A 22,415-nucleotide genomic window follows, 5' to 3' on the forward strand; every position below is an offset into this window, starting at 1 on the left:
GGGAGGCCAACACGGGTGGACTACTTGAGGCCAGGAGTTTGAGACCAGCCTGGCCAACATGATGAAACCCCATCTCTACTAAAAATACAAAAATTAGCTGGGTGTGGTGGTACATGCCTGTAATCCCAGTCACTTGGGAGGCTGAGACAGGAGAATCATTTGAACCCAGGAGGCAGAGGTTACAGTGAGCCAAGATCACACCACTGCACTCCAGCCTGGTCAGCAGAGTGAGACTCAATCTCAAAAAAAAAAAAAACAAAAAACCCCTCCTCATTCCATAGATGAGGATACCTCTGGAGAAGTGGGGTGACAGTCAGAAGTCATAAAGCTGATTAGTGGTCTTATGGCAGGAACTCGGGCTGTGCAGCCTAGTGTCTTGACCTTTCTTTTTTTTTTTTCTTTTTTTTTTTTTTGAGACACAGTCTCGCTCTGTCGCCCGGGCTGGAGTGCAGTGGCCGGATCTCAGCTCACTGCAAGCTGCGCCTCCTGGGTTTACACCATTCTCCTGCCTCAGCCTCCCGAGTAGCTGGGACTACAGGCGCCCGCCACCTCGCCCGGCTAGTTTTTTTGTATTTTTTTTTTTTTTTTAGTAGAGACGGGGTTTCACCGTGTTAGCCAGGATGGTCTCGATCTCCTGACCTCGTGATCCGCCCGTCTCGGCCTCCCAAAGTGCTGGGATTACAGTCTTGAGCCACTGCGCCCGGCCTGCGTCTTGACCTTTCAATACTGGCTTCCAGTCAAGTCAGCCTGAAAATCTGGGAATAGACGGAAGGAGGGTTTTCAGAGAGAGGATCGTCCCCCTAACCTCAGATTCTTTGGGGTTAAAGACTCAGGTCTAGAGAAATCTGTTCTTGTTTTCTATTAGCTTTTCCTCCTTAGCTTTTCCAAGGAAGCTAGTAGTGTAGGAGGGACTTAGAGCTCTTCCCCCACCCCCTCCCCCCCGCCCCCCCCCCCCCCCACACCATGGGACATTTTCTGAAAAAGGCATTTAGAAAGGATTAAGGGACCTACCTGATAGCCTGAGGAAGGAGGGTTATAGAGGTCAGGGCCGGCCAGGGCACAATTCAGTTTCAAACTTCTACTTTTAGGCAGTGCCTTTCTCACGTGCAGTGCCTCTCTGCTGGACATTGTTCCACCCAAGTCAGCCCTTTCCTAAGTGCTTCAAAATAACCTGCCCTTGCTCCCCTTACCTTCATCTATATAACAACCCAGGAAGGCTGGTCTCAGCCAGGTGTAGGTGTGAACACATTTAATCCTTGAGAATTTTCTCCCAAAATTGATGGGTCCAGTCCAATAATAACAAAAATTTTAAATGTAGAAGATTGTGGCCAGGCATGGTGGCTCACATCTGTAATCCCAGCACTTTAGGAGGTCAAGCCAGGAAGACCACTTGAGCCCAGGAGTTGGAGACCAGCCTGGGCAACATAATGAGACCTTATCTCTACAAAAAATTTAAAAATTAGCTGGGTATGGGCATGGTGGCATGTGCCTGTAGTCCCAGCTACTCAGGAGGTTGAGGCAGGAGGATCGCTTGAGCCCAGGAGGTCAAGGCTGCAGTGAGCCATGATCATGCCACTGCACTGCAACCTGGGCAACAGAGCAAGAACCTAGCTCAAAAAAAAAAAAAAAGAAAAAGAAAAAAGAAAAAAAAAGTTCAAAATAAAAGAGAAAGAATGTTTTGTTGAATAATGGAAGAGTTTTAGAAATAATAATTTAATAGCTAGCTGTCATGCTTAATATGTGTCAGATGATCCTGTAAGATAAGAGATGTTTGGAAGTACTTCCCCATACACTTCAAGGAATCCAAGAGGTTCAGACCCACGTAGAACTAGAGTTCCCTTCTCCCAAGTCACTCCAGATAGGTTTTATCATTTTTACCACTGCAGCATCCTCCTCTTGGCTTAGCTCTCACCCTACTTACTCTCTTGGTGCAGAGGTTCTCAACTCTGGCCGCCCATTAGAGTCCCCTGGGAAGCACTGAAAACTACTGCTCCCTGGTCAGGTGTGGGGGCTCACACCTATAATCCCAGCACTTGAGAGGCCAAGGCGAGTGATTGCATGAGGCCAGGAGTTTGAGACCAGCTTGGCCAACATGGTGAAACCCCTTCTCTACTAAAAGTACCAGGCATGGTGGCGGGTGCTCTAATCCCAGCTATTCAGGAGGCTGAAGCAGGAGAATCACTTGAACCCAGGAGGCGGAGGTTGCAGTGAGCTGAGACTGTGCCAATGCACTCCAGCCTGGGCGACAGAGCAAGACTCTGTGTCACAAAAAAAAAAGCAAAAAACAGCCGGGCATGGTGGCTCACACCTGTGATCTCAGCACTTTAGGAGGCCGAGGTGGGCGAATCACCTGAGGTCGGAAGTTCCAGACCAGACTGACCAACATGGAGAAACCCCATCTCTACTAAAAATACAAAATCACCCAGACGTGGTGGCTCATGCCTGTAATCCCAGCTACTGGGAGGCTGAGGCAGGAGAATTGCTTGAACCTGTGAGGCGGAGGTTGCGGTGAGCTGAGATCGTGCCATTGCACTCCAGCTTGGGCAACAAGAGCGAAACTCCATCTCAAAAAATACTGATCCCTGAACCCCATTCCCCAGAGATTCTGATTCATTTGGTCTGGGGTGGAGTCCAAGTATCTGTAATTTATTTTAAACACTCCTTGGAGAATCTAATGTACAAACAGGGCTGAAAATCCATGGGAGGTGATGAGTAGTCCTGCATGTGATAGCCTCCATGACCCAGGTGAGTCACGAGATTTGCCTCTTAGGAGCCTGGACTGAAAATAACTCCTGGCTGACCTGCTCTAAGCCACTAACAAAACTGCTCATGTATTGGTGTAGCTTGTACAACATGACATCACGAGCATGTACGGCAGCCATCTGGAGCGTTGGCAGGAATGTGGCACAGAGGCCAGCCTCCAGGCTGGCCAGGATATTTCCTGGGGCCCTTTGTTTTTTGGTTAGTTGTTTTTAAAAATTAGCAAACTCCCAGGCAAATTTAGACAGTTGGTCATTTAATATGTCTATCAATGACTGGGTGAAATGATTGTTCATTAAACTGCTGATTTTACTTATGTGCCAATAATTTTTCTTTTCTCTGACTCCTTAATTAATTAACTCATATTCCAAAAATAAAATCAGTTTTCCTCGGGACAACTTAGGCAGTTTACTAGGTACTGGACAGGGGTTGGGTGAAATGAAAAACACATTACACGGTAGAGATCGATTATAGAGTGTAATTAGTCCTATTTTAAAAGGATTGTTCCTTTTGGGGAGGCCCACAACCACACAGGAATCACAGAGTTCATTTAAATGCATCTTATCAAATATTTGAGTACAGATCATTAAGTACTTGAGAGTGGAATACGCAATGAAAAGTTCTAAGATCCTGATGATCATCAAACATTACAGTTAAGTAAATATGAAACGTCAATGATTTTTTTACGAGGCATTCCTGTGTCTTTTTCAGTTTTCACTTTGCTGGACAGAAAACTAAAATTGTAGATAGCTTAGTTCAGCATTGGAAGTGCGGTAACCCCAGCCCTGAGAGAGAAGGATTCTGAGTTATGGCTTCCACGACAGATTAGCAAATTAATCTCCTCCAAGAATAGCTAGGGAGAGTCTAGCTACCTGATTAACAGAGGGAATTTTAAAATTTGAGTCTAGGTCAAAAATTGTTTTTTTAATGAAGAGAATTAATTCTAAAACAGAATTTCTAAATCTGGTACAAAAAAATTGTCTTTCAGGTTAGGAGAAATCAGTTTGTCAGCTTTTAAGAAGCCTTAGTTGATTAAGAAGGATAAATTAGATGTAGTCCATAGGTAAATATAAAATATATACTTTATTGTTTTTCTTTTATATATGAATAGTAGTAATTATATTTCATTCTCTTAAGTGCATTTTTTAAAACTAACCTCTTTCAGCCATTAAATTACTGTTGTTGGCCAGGCATGGTGGCTCACGCCTGTAGTCCCAGAACTTTGGGAGGCTGAGGCAGGAGGATTGCTTGAGCCCAGGAGTTTGAGACCAGCCTGAGCAACATAATGAGACTGCATTTCTATAAAAAAATAATGAAAATAAATAAATTACTGTCATTGCTCTCTGATCATAGTCACAGTTGGATAATTTAAACAACCTTGGTTTGTAATTATTATCAAATTATTCTAACTTACTGAATGTTTATGTCCAAATATCTACTGGAAGTCATATATCTTTTGGATTTTTCACATTTTTCCCATCCTCATCCCACCCAGAAGGAGTTTCCCCACCCAGCCGAATCCTCCCACCTCTTCCTTCATCCCTCTTCTGATTAGATGTGATTTCATCTCCCGGAAGGATAGCTGCCAGTTGCATTAGTAGCCTGAGTAACAGAATTTAACCAGAGTCTTTTGTCTAAAAAGCTTCCAGTTGTATCTTCAGGCCTGAAGACGGTTTCTGCAGAGCCTGCCGATTCAATTTACTGCCCCTTAACTGTCTTTGCTGTGTGTTCTGGGTGAATCTTTAATGGGTCCCAAGTTCTGTAGGCTCTGCTTATTTCTAACTTCAGATCCTGTGAAGAAAGAAGACAGATGATGTTTCCTATTGGAACCCATCAAGTAGCAAGAGGCTGTGTGGTAGAACTGCATAGTTGTGCATATCAGAACTTATTAATTAATTGGTCTCCTCCCTTTTAGTCCTGTGTGTCAGTTCAGTTTGACAAGGGTTTATTAACAGAGCTAGAGGCGAAAAGACAGTGATAGAGACCCACGTGGGACAGGGCATGGAGCAGGCTGGACAGGGCAATTAGGAGCAGGATTGAGAACAGCTGTGAGGTCCTAAAAGACAGGGGCCAAGTCTCACCTGTTGTGACATTTATTTATTTTTTTGAGACAGGGTCTCACTCTGTCACCCAGGCTGGAGTGCAGTGGCATGATCTTGGCTCACTGCAACCTCTGCTTCCCAGGTTCAATCTATCCTCCCACCTCAACCTCCCAAGTAGTTGGGACTGGGCCGGGCGCCGTGGCTCAAGCCTGTAATCCCAGCACTTTGGGAGGCCGAGACGGGCGAATCACAAGGTCAGGAGATCAAGACCAAGTAGTTGGGATTACAGGCATGTGCCACCATGCCTGGCTAACTTTTGTATTTTTTGGTAGATGGGGGGTTTCACCATGTTGGCCAAGCTGGTCTTGAACTCTTGACCTCAAGTGATCTGCTCTCCTCAGCCTCCCAAAGTGCTGGGATTACAGGTATGAGTCACCATGCACAGCCTTGTTGTGGCATTTATTCCATGCACAATTTCAACAGGCAAGGTTGACAGCGAAGGACACCAGGCAGGTGAAGGTCACACAGGTGGCAAGGATATTAAGGGGCCTAGCAGGCAAGAGAACAGTATCCCATTGGTCTGTGTCTGTACACTGGAGAAATAATAAAACACAGAGCTGGTAGGGTTGCTCGGCATCATATTGTGGAAAGTCTTGAATGCTTGGCAGAGGCTTAATTCAGTAGGCAGTGGAAAGCTAATGAGAAATTTTAAGCAGAAAGACTGTCATGATTACAGCTGGAAGTGTTCATTAGGAAGATTAATCTGATAGTGCATTGAATGTAGGATTGTGAATGATTATCAGGAAAAATTGGGAGTTAACTGGTTAAGTTTTGTGGCAGTCCAGGTGAGAGGCAAAAAGGCCTTGTAGCAAAGACAGCTGGTGCTACATCCTTACCCCTTGGCACTTACCATTCCCATGTATGCCTTTTTGAGGGCTTCCTGCATCTCTGTGACTGGGGACCTTCTCTAGCCACTGGAGCTGCTGGAACTGCGCTTAGGCAGACCAGAAGTACCGGGGAGGTAACATCCTCCAGGAGAGCCTTCAACCAGTGGCTGAAAGGGAATTGGTGGATAAGTAGCTCACTTGCCACTGGTGGGGATCATTGTAAGCCTTGTTCGACAGTCTCCCAGACTATCCCAGGGAGCTTGAGTCCCAGTTGCCCACAGCCATAAACTGCCTGGTATATTTTTCTTACTGACTTCCTGCCTTTCCTGACTCACTCTGCCACTCTCCTGCGGGTGCTTCCTGGTGTCCCCTTCCAAATGAACTGCTGGCACTCACATCCTTGCTTCAGGGTCCTTTGGAGAGAATCCAGCTTACCAGCCCTGTACTGGAGTGGAGAGGAGTGTCCTTTCACTGAAAAGGAAGAAGCTACAGGATTGGGCAGTTTATCAGCTATGCGGTTAAGGGAGACGGAGAAGGCCATGTCGCCCACCATTTTAACTAGGAAAATGTAAATGCCATTTATAGGGAAATGGGAAGTTAGGAGAAGCGTTGGGAGTTTTCATGAAGAGGAAAATGGGTTAATCTTTGTGCATTTTGAGTCTGAAGTACTGGTAGAACATTATAGGGCAGCTGCCTGCTGGAAGTTGGAAATTTGGATCTGGAGCTGAGGATGAAAGTGACAGTGGAGGTTTAGGTTCAGTCACTGGGGAGAGGTGGTTGATGAAGATATGGGAGTAGATGAGAGCTTCAAGAACTGGGTATTGACCAGAAAATAAGCAGATACAAGCCTAAAACAAAACTTTTGGGAATGAATACCTACCTGCATTTGGGGTTGGGGGAAAAGTGACAGTGACTAGGTAGGAAATGGAAAGCTAGCAGAGCCACCGGGGAAGCCAGGGGAGGAGCTAGCAGGAGGCTGACTATGATGGAAAGGTTCCAGATTTGCTGAGTTTCAGAGTTCTGGAAACTGTCGATCTATACCATTGGATCATTATGTATTGAGGCATAAAGAGCTTTATATAGTTTATTTATTCATTTTGAGACAGTCTCAATCTGTCACTAAGGCTGGAGTGCAGTGTCATGATCACAGCTCACAGCAGCCTCTATCTCCCAGTCTCAGGTGATCCTCTACCACACCTGGCTAATTCTGTTTTTGTTTTTTGTTTTTTAAGAGACGGGGGTCTTGCTGTGTTGCCCAGGGTGCTCTCAAACTGCTGGGCTCAAGTGATCAGCCCACCTCAGCTTCCCAAGTAGCTGGGACTACAGGCATATGCCACTACACCTGCCTAGCTTTACATACTTTAACATTTTAAGTGTCTATTGCAGTGTAGCACAGCTGGGGCTATATGGCTATACTATTATAAAAGAAAATAATACATCAGATTGTATAGTGCTTTATCTAGAATGAAGGCAGTGCCAGAAATCCACACTCCTTCATTGGCAATATTATCAGTATTGATCTTAATGCAATCTATTTGGAGAAAAACATTTAGGGAAAAATCAGTCCCTGTATCTGAGGGTACCAGATATTGATTTATTCACTCTATACCTTATGGAACCCTGGTGCTTTACAAGAATTAGGTTCTTACTACAAACATATAATGCAGCCTCTGCTAATCTGTGACCTTTGGCAAATTACTCAACCTTGCCGGGCCTTAATTTCCTTGTGTACGAATAAGGAACCAAGTGACATCTATGGTCCTTTTGACACAAAGATTCTGTGATCCTAGCAGTTTTCCTTAGGGCTTTTTCTTATGCCCTAACTCTGTATGTGTCTATATGTATGCATCTTACATATACACATATAGTTAAAGCCTGTATAATAGCAATATATGTTGGGGACTATTCATAAATAATTCAGAAATTTTAAAGCTGTGCAGTGTGAATAGACTCAATCAAAATGCTGAGTAAGGATGATTTCATCACCCAGGTTCTCATGACAAATTCTGAAGTCACTATGAATGAGCCTAGGATAAAATATTTTCTATTTAGATTTTACGTTGAATTTGTGCTCCCCTTTGTGACTGAAGTGCATTCAGTCACAAAGTTTTTTTTTTTTTAAGTATCTGAGCATAGTCACTTATTAGCTGTTAAGATGTTACAGGAGTTATTTAACCTCTCAGTTCAGTTTCCTCATTTATAAAATAGAAACACTGGAGTCTTCCTCAGGATTTTGTGGACACACATTTAATGTTTCTATAAATGTTAGCCATGGAAAATATTGTCAGGTTAACGTTTTTGTTTTGGAGAGTCACATATTTGCAGATATCAAAAAGATGCCAGTAGGGAATAGGCTGTGTTTTAGGGATGAGTTTAACTGAGGCAATTGTTAAAAATTATAATTTTCTCAGGCTACTCAATAGTGATTGAACACTGGGTAATACAAAACCTTCCTAGTATGATCATGGTTTATTGATGTCATGAAATTGGGTGGTGTAGATAACTAGTTTCCATGTTTTCTTAAAGTAATGTTACCAGATTCCCCTCCTTGTTATTAAATTTCTGGTTATTTTTTCTCACAAATACTTAATTCTTCTTCTTTTTTTTTTTTTTTTTTTTTGAGACGGAGTCTCGCTCTGTCACCCAGGCTGGAGTGCAGTGGCTGGATCTCAGCTCACTGCAAGCTCCGCCTCCCGGGTTTACGCCATTCTCCTGCCTCAGCCTCCCGAGTAGCTGGGACTACAGGCGCCTGCCACCTCACCCGGCTAGTTTTTTGTATTTTTTAGTAGAGATGGGGTTTCACCATGTTAACCAGGATGGTCTCGATCTCCTGACCTCGTGATCCACCCGTCTCAGCCTCCCGAAGTGCTGGGATTACAGGCTTGAGCCACCGTGCCCGGCCCCACATATACTTAATTCTGACACACACGCACTCACATATATTCTACAGAGAGGATTGCCCCCTCCTCCCAGATCTCAAGTAAAGTATCCGTGATGCTTTTCTGCTCTTCTGCTACAGAGCCCTTATTGATGACGTTCACATGAAAACCATTTGTTTAAATGCATTATATATTGAAGCATGATCAACTTTACATATTTTAACATTTTAAGTGCCTACTGCAGTAGTACAGCTGAGGCTATCTGTATATACGTACTATTAGAAAAGAAAATATTTGGCCGGGCACAGTGGCTCACGCCTATAATCTCAGCACTGTGGGAGGCCGGGGTGGGCAGATCATTTGAGGTCAGGAGTTCCAGACCAGCCTGGCCAACATGGTGAAACCCTGTCTCTACGAAAAATACAAAAACAATAGGCCGGGCATAGTGGCTCACACCTGTAATCCCAGCACTTTGGGATGCTGAGGTGGGCAGATCACTTGAGGTCAGGGGTTCAAGATCAGCCTGGTCCACATGGTGAAATCCCATCTCTACTAAAAATGCAGAAATTAGCCGGGCATGGTGGTGGGTGTTTGTAACCCCAGCTACTCAGGGGACTGAGGCAGGAGAATTACTTGAACCTAGGAGGCAGAGGTTACAGTGAGCCAAGATCACACCACTGCACTCCAGCCTGGGCAACAGAGTGAAACTCCATCTCAAAAAAAAAATATTTTTAAAGTTACTTTGGGCCAGGCACAGGCTCATGCCTATAATCTGAACACTTTGGGAGGCCAAAGCAGGTGAATCGCTGGAACCCAGGAGTTCAAGACTAGCCTGGACAACATAGCAAGACCCCCTGTCTCTACAAAACATTGTTAAAAAATTCTCTGTTTGTGGTGGCCTGTACCTGTGGTTCCAGCTACTTGGGAGTTTGAGGTCAGAGGATTGCTTGAGCCTGGGAGGCCAAGCCTGCAATGAGCTGTGATCATGGTACTGCAATCTAGCCTGAGTGACAGTGCAAGACCCTGTCCTACCAAAAAAAAAAAAAAAAAAGTTATTTTTGGCTTTGGGGTTACAGGTTGTTCTTTGTTTAATAGAAGCATAATTCTCTGTTTTTTTTTTTTTCCTAAACTGCTCTAGTTAAGTTGGAGACACATTTGCGTATGGTACTAAAATTTAAGGTATTTGTATTGGTCTTGCCCCATCTGCATCAAGCCTTCCTTGCATGTTCATGGTCTTTTTGTTAGTGCCAACTCTAACTGTGCTGACTTTAAATGGCATATATGTGCACTGCAAGACAGGAAAATGATAAATTATTAATACTACAGTAGGTGCAAAGGTTATTTTCTCATATGTATGACTTCTTGCTCCTGTTTACATTTCTGCATTTTACAAATCATTAACCTCACATTCTAATTTTTGTGCTTTGCTTGTCACTACTTCCAGACGCCAAGGACTTACTGTTGTGCTAACACCGAAGACTTGGAGACAGTTATTCACCATGTACACAGCCTGTACCCTTCTGCTCCTTTCCTGGCAGCAGGGGTTTCAATGGGAGGGTAAGGTTTTCCTTTCTAAAATAATCTCTGAGAGGGAAGCTATTTTATTGGCTGTCTCTTTGAGAGGGCTATAAGCTAGCTCTATGGACACTTTTTAAATACATGTCTGATGATGTTTATCGTATTTTATTTATTAAATGCGGTTGAATGAACGAAGAAAGGAAAGAATTAATTCGGGTGAATTTTAATATTTTTCTTAACGACGGGTCTCTGTGACTGCGGATTTTGTGAGCCTGAAGGCTTGTCTGAAGCCCATGAAGTTGATTGCATCACTCAGCGGCTGCCATGTTGACCTTCTGATTCCTGACGCGCTCCCAGCCATCCCTGGAGCTGCGTTCTGAAGCTGAACTTGTAGCATGACTTTCATCACTCCAGTTACAGAAATAATCACTTATTGCTCTCTCCAGCTGCAGTGGCCTTCAAATTATTTTTCCCCAGGTGGTATTTTGTTTTGTTTTGTTTTGTTGCTGGGCAAATGAACCTACTGTGGAGTGCGCTCCTAGAAACTGAAGTTTTGTTAACCCCCTACTCCAGCTGCTATTTTAAGCATACAGATATTGTGATTTGTGCTGCTTGCCATTACTTTGGGGCTTATTTGGAACTTTTCTATTTAGCCTTATTTCTACTAATTGTTTTTGGGGTTTTTTGTGGTTCTACTGATGGTGAGCTTAAGGAAATCCAAAATTTTTATTGTCTGAAATTTTACTATGCTTTTCGATTCCCGAAGCCATTGTCCAAAACTAGTTTTTTAAATCAGCAAATACTTAAGATAGAAAATGATGTTTTTTTCATAATTTTATAATTGGTTTATCTGTCATTTCAGTTTTTAGAACATCGTAGGAGTTTATTCACTTGAAAATGAACAGCATTTTTCTACAGCCAGTGGCTGTGAAAAAGAAAAAAAATTAATTTTTTTAAAAGAAAATGAACAGCATTTATAAATGACAGACTCTAAAAAACAGGCCTTTAACCACGGCTTTTTAGATTCTGATAAACTTAAAACTAACAAGAAAAGAATACATTTCTTACATTAGCATGGAAGGTCTGACTTGACCTACTAAAGGAAGAACTCTCAAATCAATGGAGAAAACCCAAGCAGAATCTCTGAATTGTGCTTAGTGGACAGACTTTAGCTTCTCTTTCCTTTCCCCCATAATGTGAACCTTAAAGGACAGGGTGAGAGCTGAACTTTTCCCTTAATCATATAAATGCTTGGCTTTTTTAAAGGCCAGAACTTACATAAACAGGTCCAGATTCTCTATTCAGACGCTCGTGGGAAATGTCTATTCATGCCACATTGAAGCCTCAGTGCCTGAAGGCAGAACTTGACCATTGGCCTTTACAGCTGGTTGAATATTAATGTCTCGTGAATTGTTCGACGGAAGCATCCCTTCTAGTTGCCTAGCACTGTGACACGATCACAAGTGGGCTTACCACTTGGGGATGTGTTTTATATGTTGACACATTTTTTCTTATGGAGATGCAACACACAAAAACAGTCCATGGATGATCCTTATGCCCAGCGCCCCATGGACTAGGGTACTCCCTGTGATAGAGTCTGTGATGCCCCTGGGGCCAAATGCCAGCAACTCATGGATCATCTCGTTTCATCAGTGTCACCCCCTCCTTTCCCTCTCAACTCTGATTGTTGTGAACCAAATCTCAGACATCACTTAAAAATAGTTGGTATCTCTAAAAGGTGGGCCAGGCATAGTGTCTTACACCTGTAGTCCCAACTCTTTGAGAGGCTGAGGCAGGCAGACCACCTGAGGTCAGGAGTTCAAAACCAGCCTGGTCAACACGATGAAACCCTGTCTCTACTAAAAATACAAAAAATTACCAGGGCGTGGTGATGCATGCCTGTAATCCCAGCTACTCGGGAGACTGAGGCAGGAGAATCACTTGAACCCAGGAGGTGGAGGTTGCAGAGGGCTGAGATCACACCACTGCACTCCAGCCTGGGCGACAGAGCAAGACTCTGTCTCACACACACAAAAACACACACAAAAAAAGGCCGGGCGCAGTGGCTCACACCTATAATCCCAGCACTTTGGGAGGCCAAGGCAGGTGGATCACCTGAGTTTGGGAGTTCGAGACCAGCCTGACCAATGTGGAGAAACCCTGTCTCTACTAAAAATACAAAATTAGCCTGGCATGGTGGTGCTTGCCTGTAATCCCAGCTACTCGGGAGGCTGAAGCAGGAGAATCTCTTGAACCTGGGAGGCAGAGGTTGCGGTGAGCCGACATTGTGCTATTGCACTCCAGCCTGGGCAACGAGGGCAAAACTCCATCTCAAAAAAAAAAAGTGGAGTTTACCTTTGTTGTTGTTGAGATGGAGTCTCCCACTGTCACCTGGGCTGGAGTGCAGTGGTGCGATCTTAGCTCACTGCTACCTCTGCCTCCTGGATTCAAGTGATTCTCCTGCTTCAGCCTCACGAGTTGCTGGGATTACAGGTGCCCACCACCATGCCCAGCTAATATTTGTATTTTTAGTAGAGAGGGGGTTTCACTATGTTGGCCAGGCTGGTCTCAAACTCCTGACCTCGTGATCTGCCTGCCTCAGCCTCCCAAAGTGCTGGGATTATAGGCGTGAGCCACTGCACCCGGCTGGAGTTTATCTTAAAAAACAAGCAACAACAACAACAAAACCATATTACTATTATTACACCTGAACAAAATTAACACTAATTTGAAACTATCATCCAGTATTGAGTAAGTGTTCACATATCCCAAATAGTCTGTTGGCTTGTTTGGTTTTAGTTTAGTTAGGAGCCAGAAAAAGTCTATACATTGAGATTGGTATGCCTTTTAAGTCTCTTAATCCAGGGGTTATTTCTCTGTCTCTCTCTCTCTCTCTCTCTCTCTCTCTCTCTCTCTCTCTCTAGCTTGTTTTTTTCTTTTGGTGAGAAATAGGGTCCTTTTCGTATAGAAGTAAAACGGTCTTTTTGGGGATAACATCTTGGCATCATTTTGTTTCTGAGTAATAACCAAGATGTATCCCACCTGCTTGGTCATATCTACTTCTGAATCTTCCTAGTCCTGAGTTTCCCTTCAAGCCCTTCCAATCTGTACATTTTACCAGCCTCCCAACAATACCTGACCTCCCATCAAAGAGTAAGGCCACCAAAACTAGGACTCTACAATGAACCCTTTGCAGAAGAGTAAGCACTGTCCTATATATGGTTTGGTGAACCACAATACTGTGTACATTTAGTTCAGTTGTTGTGAAGGATCATTTTCAAAAGCTAAATGTCCACTTTCCATCTAAAACCTCATCACATTCACCCCTGCAAGTCATTTGGACTGGAAAAAAGAATGAGGGAGAATTGTAACCCATTTCTCCTATTTCAAAACCTGGACAATTGAAGAAATCAAGTACAAAAAAATATAATGAGAAACAATTAGGATATCATCCCATTACTTGGCAGCGTTAAACTTTAGATTTTCAACATTGTGTATGTAGATTAGACATGATTATGATCTCTCTTACCAAAACAGAATTAGCATAGAATCAAGAAAATTAATAGAACAAAAAGAAAAGAAGAAAATATGTCTTAGGAAATAAAGACAAATAACAGGAATAGAAAGAGAAAACAAGTTACTTTGGGGGTCAACTGTTCTGCCACAGATCAGAAAGTCTGGGCTAGAGAGCGATTTAGAAACTTGCCACAAGGTAAGGTAGCGATCCAGACCAGCTAACTCACAATCTCTCAGGGTGAGACCCAGACATCAGTAGTCATTTACAAACTCCCCAGGAGCTAGAGACCAGCCTGAGCAAGATAGTGAGACCTCATCTCTATTTTTTTTTTTTTTAATTCTTTTTTTCTTTCATTAGCTGGGCATGATGGCAGACTCATATAGTCCCAGATACTGGGGAGGGTAAGGTGAGAGGATCACTTAGCCTAGGAGATCAAGGCTGCCCTAAGTGTGATTGTGTCACTGCACTCCAGCCTGGGCTACAGAGCCTATCTCAAAAAAAAAAAAAAAAAGAGAGAGAGAGAAAGAAAGAAAGAAAAACAAGGCCAGGTGCAAAGGCTGTAATCTTAGCACTTTGGGAGGCTGAGGTGTGCAGATCACTTGAGGTCAGGAGTTCAAAACTAGCCTGGTCGACACGATGAAACCCTGTCTCTACTAAAAATACAAAAAATTACCAAGGCGTGGTGATGCATGCCTGTAATCCCAGCTACTTGGGAGGCTGAGGCAGGAGAATCGTTTGAACCCAGGAGGTGGATGTTGCAGAGGACCGAGATCACACCACTGCACTCCAGGCTGGGTGACAGAGTGAGACTCTGTCTCAGAAAAGCACACACACAAAAAATACTCTGGGTGATTCCAGCATGCAGTCACATTTGAAAACCTCTCTTAGGGTGGATTTCTCTTATGTTTAACTTCATAGGATCCATATATAAGGAATTACTATGATTTGTCCCATTGACCACATAGTTGACTGCAAGACAAATAAATATATGAATATAAGGAAAGAATGAAGATGTTTGCATGCTTTTCCATGATAGAGGACTTAAACACTAGTTTATATTTTCTTCTCCATAGTTAACATAAAGTCTGTAGTTAGCAATGGATGTCCTGTGTGATATAACAAAATAATCACTGAGTTTCCTGTTTCTCCCCATTTTAAGAATGCTGCTGCTAAATTACCTGGGCAAAATTGGGTCTAAAACTCCTTTGATGGCAGCTGCAACTTTTTCTGTTGGTTGGAACACCTTCGCTTGCTCAGAGTCATTGGAGAAACCACTGAACTGGCTGCTTTTTAATTACTATTTGACAACCTGCCTTCAGTCTTCAGTTAATAAGTGAGTCATCTTTAAAATCTGTTATCTCGCCAGGCGCGGTGGCTCATGCCTGTAATCCCGGCACTTTGGGAGCCCGAGGTGGGCGGATCACCTGAGGTCGGGAGTTGGAGACCAGCCTGACCAACGTGGAGAAACCCCGTCTCTACTAAAAATACAAAATTAGCTGGGCGTGGTGGCACATGCCTGTAATCCCAACTACTAGGAAGGCTGAGGCAGGAGAATCACTTGAACCTGGGAGGCGGAGGTTGCAGTGAGCCAAGATTGCGCTATTGCACTCCAGCCTGGGCAACAAGAGCGAAACTCCATCTCAAAAAAAAAAAATCTGTTGTCTCCAGGGCTGGGCCTGGTGGCTCACACCTGTAATCCCAGCACTTTGGGAGGCCGAGGCCGAGGCGGAGGGATCACAAGGTCAGGAGATCAAGACCATCCTGGCCAACATGGTGAAACCCCATCTCTACTAAAAATACAAAAAAATTAGCTGGGCATGGTGGTGCACACCTGTAGTCCCAGCTGTTCAGGAGGCTGAGGCAGGAGAATCGCTTGAACCCAGGAGGCGGAGGTTGCAGTGAGCCGAGATCATACCACTGCACTCCAACCTGGGTGACAGAGCAAGACTCTGTCTCAAAAAAAAAAAAAAAAAAAAAAATCCTGTTGTCTCCAAATGTTTTGATTACATGCCCCAACAATAAAAAAGTTTAAAGCATAATACTACCAATATATGTATATGTATTTACACACTGAATAAATTTACTACTGTACCAAAATATTATCTTTGTTGTAAATGCATATAAATAAAAAATGTAAGTATAAGTTAAAATTTAAGCATAAGTTAAAAATATAGCTAAAAGTTGTAATGTTTTCTTTCTGAACCCCAGTGGATTGTCTTGTACAACCCCTAAAGTATGTGCCCCATTTTTAGTGAAGGCACACTATTGAAGGTTACTATTCTAATCACCATTCTAAATTATTCTAAAAGACTAAAAATGTTAGTATGGAATGTGTTAAGTGTGTGATGGGCTGTTTCCCTGGATTTCTACTTGTTGCTAATCTTAATAATACCTAAGTCTTTCCTGGATAATAAGTAATGTATTGGCCGGGCACGGTGGCTCAAGCCTGTAATCCCAGCACTTTGGGAGGCCGAGACGGGCGGATCACGAGGTCAGGAGTTCGAGACCATCCTGGCTAACACGGTGAAACCCCGTCTCTACTAAAAAATACAAAAAGCTAGCCGGGCGAGGTGGCTGGCGCCTGTAGTCCCAGCTACTCGGGAGGCTGAGGCAGGAGAATGGCGTAAACCTGGGAGGCGGAGCTTGCAGTGAGCTGAGATCCAGCCACTGTACTCCAGCCCGGGCGACAGAGCGAGACTCCGTCTCAAAAAAAAAAAAAAAAATAAGTAAGTAATGTATTAAGTACTTTCATTGCTGAATAATACGGCTCCTTAAGGGTGAGCTTATGAGCATAGTATGTTTTAGAGACAGGAGAATGCAGTTCACTTGGATAATCTCAGCCCTCACAGTTCTTATACTACCAAAATACTGTCTTTGCATCAGTTTTCTCTGGAATTGTTTGTGCATTTTCTTTTTTCTTTCTTTCTTTCTTTCTTTTTTTTTTTAAGAAAGGGTCTCTCTCTATCGCCCACGCTGGAGTGCAGTGATGTGATCATGGCTCACTGCAGCCTGAACCTCCTAGGCTCAAGTGAGCCTCCCATCTCAGCCTCTCAAGTAGCTGGGACTACAGGCCCATACCACCACACCTGGCTCATTATTTTATGTTTTGTAGAGACGGGGTTTTGCCATGTTGCCAAGGCTGGTCTCGAACTCCTGAACTCAGGCAATCCATCCACCGCAGCCTCCCAAAGTGCTAGGACTGCAGACCTGAGCCCCCCGTCCAGCAGAGATGTTTCTGTTTGCTTATTTCTTTGTTTAATTTTTTAAAATTTTTAATTTCTGCGAGTACATAATAGGTGTATATATTTATGGGGTACATGAGATATTTTGATACAGGCATGCAATGTACATAATCTTTTTTTTTTTTATGAGCTGTTACCACATACTTTTAAGTGAATTAATAAATATAAACTTGAAAAGTACTGTTGATTTGCACATGACTTACTGAAAACCATAGTTATCCTGGAAGTTGACATCCAACACTGGATTAGATTTTACCAGGCCAGGCAAGGTGGCTCATGCCTATAATCCCAGCACTTTGGGAGGCCGAGGAGGGTGGATCCCTTGAGTCCAGGAGTTCGAGACCAGCCTGGGTAATATGGCGAAACCCCATCTCTACAAAAAATACAAAAAAAAAAAAAAAACCAAAACACAAAATTGGTGGGGCGTGGTGGCACACACCTGTAGTCCCAGCTACTTTGGGGCTGCAGTGGGGGAATCACTAAAGCCCAGCAGATGGAAGGTGCAGTGAACCGTGATCATGCCACTACACTCCAGCCTGGGTGACAAAGAAAGACCCTGTCTCAAAAAAGAAAAAAAAAAAAATGTACTTGAAGAAAATATCTTCAGCACAAACATTATTATACTAATCTTGCCATACCTGATTAAGCAAATATTTATTGAGTGCCAACTTTGTGCCCTGTGCTAGGCTGTTTAGTAGTTTGTTTTTAAGTCTTTTTAGTATAATGGAGTTGGAATGACCTTGATTTTTACTTCTGAAATTCTTTTGTTCCAGGCATCGACATATGTTTGTAAAACAAGTTGATATGGATCATGTCATGAAGGTAGGAGAGAAACTTTATGTAATACTTTTATTTCTTCTTTTGGGGCAAGACTAGATATGATTTGTTTTTGTGTTTCAGGCTAAATCCATCAGAGAGTTTGATAAGCGATTCACTTCAGTCATGTTTGGATACCGAACAATTGATGATTATTACACCGATGCCAGTCCGAGTCGTAGACTGACGTCAGTAGGAATTCCAGTATTGTGTCTAAATTCTGTGGATGATGTTTTCTCACCCAGTCATGGTAAAATTAACATATTTCTATATATTTTGACATGAATTAACTTTTAATATATTGTTCTTTTTAAGAAAATATAGTAGTAAGAAAATGTGTCATTTCCATTACTTAAAAAACTAGATACTCATAACATAGTATCTAAATGTCTCAGATCACTTAAATATTTTCACAGACCCTTATCTAGTCCATTGTGAGAAGCTCAGAACAAATTATGACTCACTGTTTTGCTCGTTCTCATTTTTATAACCTTTCCTTCTTATCAAATACACTGTTCTTTGGACAGATTATGTTACAGTCTTTTTGCCTCAAGAGAATATTGTCATCACTTGCCTCTTCCTGAGGTTCCTCTACAGAAAAATTTGAAGTTTTCCTTCCCTTTTAAGCTGGAAAAGAACTTGAGGCTTTATAAACACAGTGGCTTTGATTATCTCAATTAGTGAAGCATATTTCGACTAGAAGGTCATATTTGAAGAGAAACATTCTTTCCTTTTCCCCGGAATACTGTATAAAAGAAAATTAATTAGCTGGGCATGGTGGTGTGTGCCTGTAGTCCCACATACTTGGGAGGCTGAGGTGGGAGAATCACTTGAGCCCAGAAATTTGAGGCTGCAGTGAGCTATGATCATGCCACTGTACTACAGCCTGAGCAACAGAGTGAGACCCTGTCTCTTAAAAAAAGAAAATTATTCAAAAATAACTTTCCTGCTTTCTTTCTCACTCTGTCACCCAGGCTGGAATACAAAGGCATGATCTTGGCTCACTGCAACCTCTGCCTCCTGGGTTCAAGCAATTCTCCCTCCTCAGCCTCCCAAGTAGCTAGGATTACAGGCACCCGCCATCATGCCTGGCTAATTTTGTATTTTCGTAGAGACAGGGTTTCACCGTGTTGGTCAGGCTGGTCTTGAACTGCTGGCCTCAGGTGATTCACCTGCCTGGTTCTCCCAAAGTGCTGGGATTACAGGCGTGAGCCACCACACCCAGCCTAAACTTTACTGCTTTTTTTTTCTTTTTTGAGATGGAGTCTCGCTCTGTCACCCAGGCTGGAATGCAGTGGCACAATCTCTGCTTACTACAACCTCTGCCTCTCGGGTTCAAGCAATTCTTCTGCCTCAGCCTCCCAAGTAGCTGGGATTACAGGTGCCCGCCACCATGCCTGGCTATTTTTTGTATTTTTAGTAGAGATGAGGTTTCACTATGTTGGCCAGGCTGGTCTCAAACTCCTGACCTCAGGCGATCCACCCACCTCGGCCTCCCAGAGTGCTGGGATTACAGACATGAGCCACCACGCCCGGCCAACTTTCCTGCTTTCTTATGTCAAGAAATATGAAATTTGATGACAAAGATAGGGAGCAGCCTGGCCCACACGGTGAAACCCCATCTCTACTAAAAATACAAAAAGTACCTGGGCGTGGTGGCACGTGCCTGTAATCCCAGCTACTTGGGAGGCTGAGGCAGGAGAATCGAATTGCTTGAATCAGGAGGTGGAGGTTGCAGTGAGCTGAGATCGTATCACTGCACTCCAGCCTGGGCGACAGAGCAAGACTCCATCTCGAAAAAAAAACAAAAAATTTTTTCTCTCCTTCCTTTCAATACATTAAAACCATTTTCCCCAAATACTTCATTTAAAAAATGATTCTAACTATAAACATAACACACATGTTGTGAAATTTTCAGATAACCCCCAGTGTGTGTGTATATATGTATATATTTTTTAATGACCTATTATTTCTCTAGAAGATTCTATTTTATTGTGTGATTTATGATTAATGACAGGTAATCTTAGAAGCTGAAACTTATGGCCTTGACCACAATTTAGAAAATGAAACTGTGAACTTTAATATCAGTTGACTTACATGGTGATTGTTTTAGCATATTTTCATTGGATTAAGGAAGTCTGGTATTTCTCTACCCGTTTTTATATTTCACTGACCTTTTTACCAACAAAAAATTCCCAACATTTTAACCTTACCCACTTGGGTGAAGTTTGAACTCATTATTTTCTGTTCTTTCCCAAGCCTTTAAAATAGTCTTGCCACATTGAAATAGTGGACAATTGTCTGCAGTCTGAGAGAACAGGCAGCTAGCATCTTTCACATGACTCAAATGTGGCCCAGCCTTTTGTTCTTCTGATATGACTGTAATTCTCAGCGTTAGAAATTTCTGAATGTATCCAGAATGTGAAGTTTAGGCTCTTGATAATTCCTTTAGAGGCAAATGAAACACTCTAAATGTTTGGTGAAAAAGGAAAAGCAAAAATAGTATCAGCCATTCCCCCTTAAGTTCCCACACCTGATCCCAAGATAGATGTTCACTTTTTCCCTTGGGACGGATGTGGCTAGCTGAGGACATGAAGTCAGGACCACTTTTTGATAAGAACTTAGCTGTTTGAGCCTTGCTTTAGGGCTATCGGTTTATTCTTTTGAGTGTTGCGAAGGGTCAAATGTAGAGCGTTGTCTAAACAGTCAGTTTGTAGAAGGCTCCAGTTCTCTTACACTGAATTTTAGCTTCCTTTTTCTTCTTACAAGGGGGTGGGGTAGAGAAGCTGTTACCTCTAATTAGCTCATTTGCCCCTAAAACTCAGTCCAAGTTGTGAAGTTGTAATTATTGCATCAATCACATTTTATATATATATTTTTTTGGACACAGGATCTCGTTCTGTCGCCGAGACCGGAGTCCAGTGACACTACCATAGTTTACTGCAGCCAGGCCGAGCGAAGTGGCTCACACCTCTAATCCCAGCAGTTTGGGAGGCCGAGGTGGGTGGATCACCTGAGGTCAGGAGTTCAAGACCAGCCTGAGCAACATGGTGAAATCCCATCTCTAGTAAAAAAAAAAAAAAATACACAATTAACCGGGCATGGTGGCATGCACCTGTAATCCCAGCTATTTGGGAGGCTGAGGCAGGAGAACTGCTTGAACCCAGGAGATGGAGGTTGCAATAAGCCAGCTGAGATTGCACCATTGCGCCTGGGCAACAACAGTGAAATTCCATCTAAAAAAAAAAAAAAGTTTACTGCAGTCTTAAACTCCTAGGCTCAAACTGTCCTCCCACCTCAGCGTCAGCTAGGACTATAAGCGCATGCCACCACACCAGGCTTTTCTTTTTTTTTTTTTTTTTTTTTAACATTTTTTGTAAAGACATGGTCAGTCTTGCTATGCTGCCCAGGCTAGTCTCAAACTCCTAGCCCCAAAGATCCTCCCAAAGTGCTGAGATTACAAGGTGAGCCACCACACTGGCCTCAACCAGGTTGTCTTAATTAGGGAGATAAGATTTGGCAGTATCTGAAATCAAAACACTTCTCATGCCAGGTTTTGATCCATTAGAGACCTTATATCATAACATTTTCACTGACCTCTAAGCATGGGAGAAAAAAAAAAACTTTAATTCATATCTTTTAAAGTTTATACTCAGGCCAGATGGGTGGCGCACGCCTGTAATCCCAGCACTTTGGGAGGCTGAGGCAGGCAAATCACTTGAGGTCAGGAGTTCGAGACCAGCCTGGCCAACATGGTGAAATCTCATCTCTATTAAAAATACAAAAATTAGCTGGGCATGCTGGTGGGCACCTGTAATCCCAGTTACTCGGGAGACTGAGGCAGGAGAATCACTTGAACCCAGGTGGCAGAGGTTTCAGTGAGCTGAGATTTCACCACTGTACTCCAGCCTGGGCTACAGAGCAAGACTGTGTCTCAAAAACAAATAAAAAATAAAAAAGATAAAAATAAAGTTTAGCCAGGCGCAGTGGCTCATGCCTGTAATCCCAGCACTTTGGGAGGCTGAGGCAGGCGGATCACGAGGTCAGGAGATCGAGACCATCCTGGCTAACACGGTGAAACCCCGTCTCTACTCAGAATACAAAAAATTAGCCAGGCGTGTTGGTACGCGCCTGTAGTCCCAGCTACTGGGAGGCTGAGGCAGGAGAATGGCATGAACCAAGGAGGCAGAGCTTGCAGTGAGCCGAGATGCGCCACTGCACTCCAGCCTGGGCAACAAAGCAAGACTCCGTCTCAAAAAAAATAAAAAATAAAAAATAAAGTTTATACTTACTCAAGGTAGATTTATAGAGCGTATGAAAAGATTGTTGAGGCCATGCACAATGGCCCACACCTGTAATCCCAGCACTTTGGGAGGCCAAGGCAGATCATGAGGTCAGCAGTTTGAGACCAGCTTGTCCGATATGGTGAAACCTTATCTCTACTAAAAAATAAAAAAATTAGCCAGGTGTGGTGGTGCATGCCTGTAGTCCCAGCTACTCAGGAGGCTGAGGCAGGAGAATCGCTTGAACCAGGGAGGCGGAGGTTGCAGTGAGCCACGATTGCACCACTGCACTCCAGCCTGGGCGACAGAGTGAGACTCCGTCTCAAAGAAAAAAATAGAAAAGACTGTCTTACTGGTGAATTATATTAAATATAGCAACTATGTTTTTGTTTTTGTTTATTTGAAACAGAGTCTTGCTCTGTCACCCAGGCTGGAGTGCAGTGGCGCAATCTTGGCTCACTGCAACCTCCA

General features: G+C 43.2%; 1 protein-coding gene across 4 annotated transcripts in view; it reads left to right on the forward strand.

Annotated features, from left to right (window-relative positions):
* ABHD3 (abhydrolase domain containing 3) overlaps positions 1 to 22,415 on the forward strand; it is a 68,658-nt gene that overhangs the window by 21,175 nt on the left and 25,068 nt on the right. For 3 of the 4 annotated variants that reach the window (XR_002730773.3, XM_023207802.3, XM_023207801.3), the window contains exons 5-8: positions 10,013 to 10,125; positions 14,763 to 14,936; positions 17,619 to 17,667; positions 17,746 to 17,911. Coding sequence is in view for 3 of the 4 variants with exons in the window: in XM_023207802.3 (XP_023063570.1) it covers positions 10,013 to 10,125; positions 14,763 to 14,936; positions 17,619 to 17,667; positions 17,746 to 17,911 (502 nt within the window). In the remaining variant the exon portion in view is untranslated. Of the gene's footprint in view, positions 1 to 10,012; positions 10,126 to 14,762; positions 14,937 to 17,618; positions 17,668 to 17,745; positions 17,912 to 20,551; positions 20,703 to 22,415 lie in introns of those variants that run through there. The other variant, XM_023207803.3, reaches the window with a different exon arrangement.

This window comes from Piliocolobus tephrosceles, chromosome 18 (assembly GCF_002776525.5).
Source record: "Piliocolobus tephrosceles isolate RC106 chromosome 18, ASM277652v3, whole genome shotgun sequence".
Taxonomy (NCBI): domain Eukaryota; kingdom Metazoa; phylum Chordata; class Mammalia; order Primates; family Cercopithecidae; genus Piliocolobus; species Piliocolobus tephrosceles.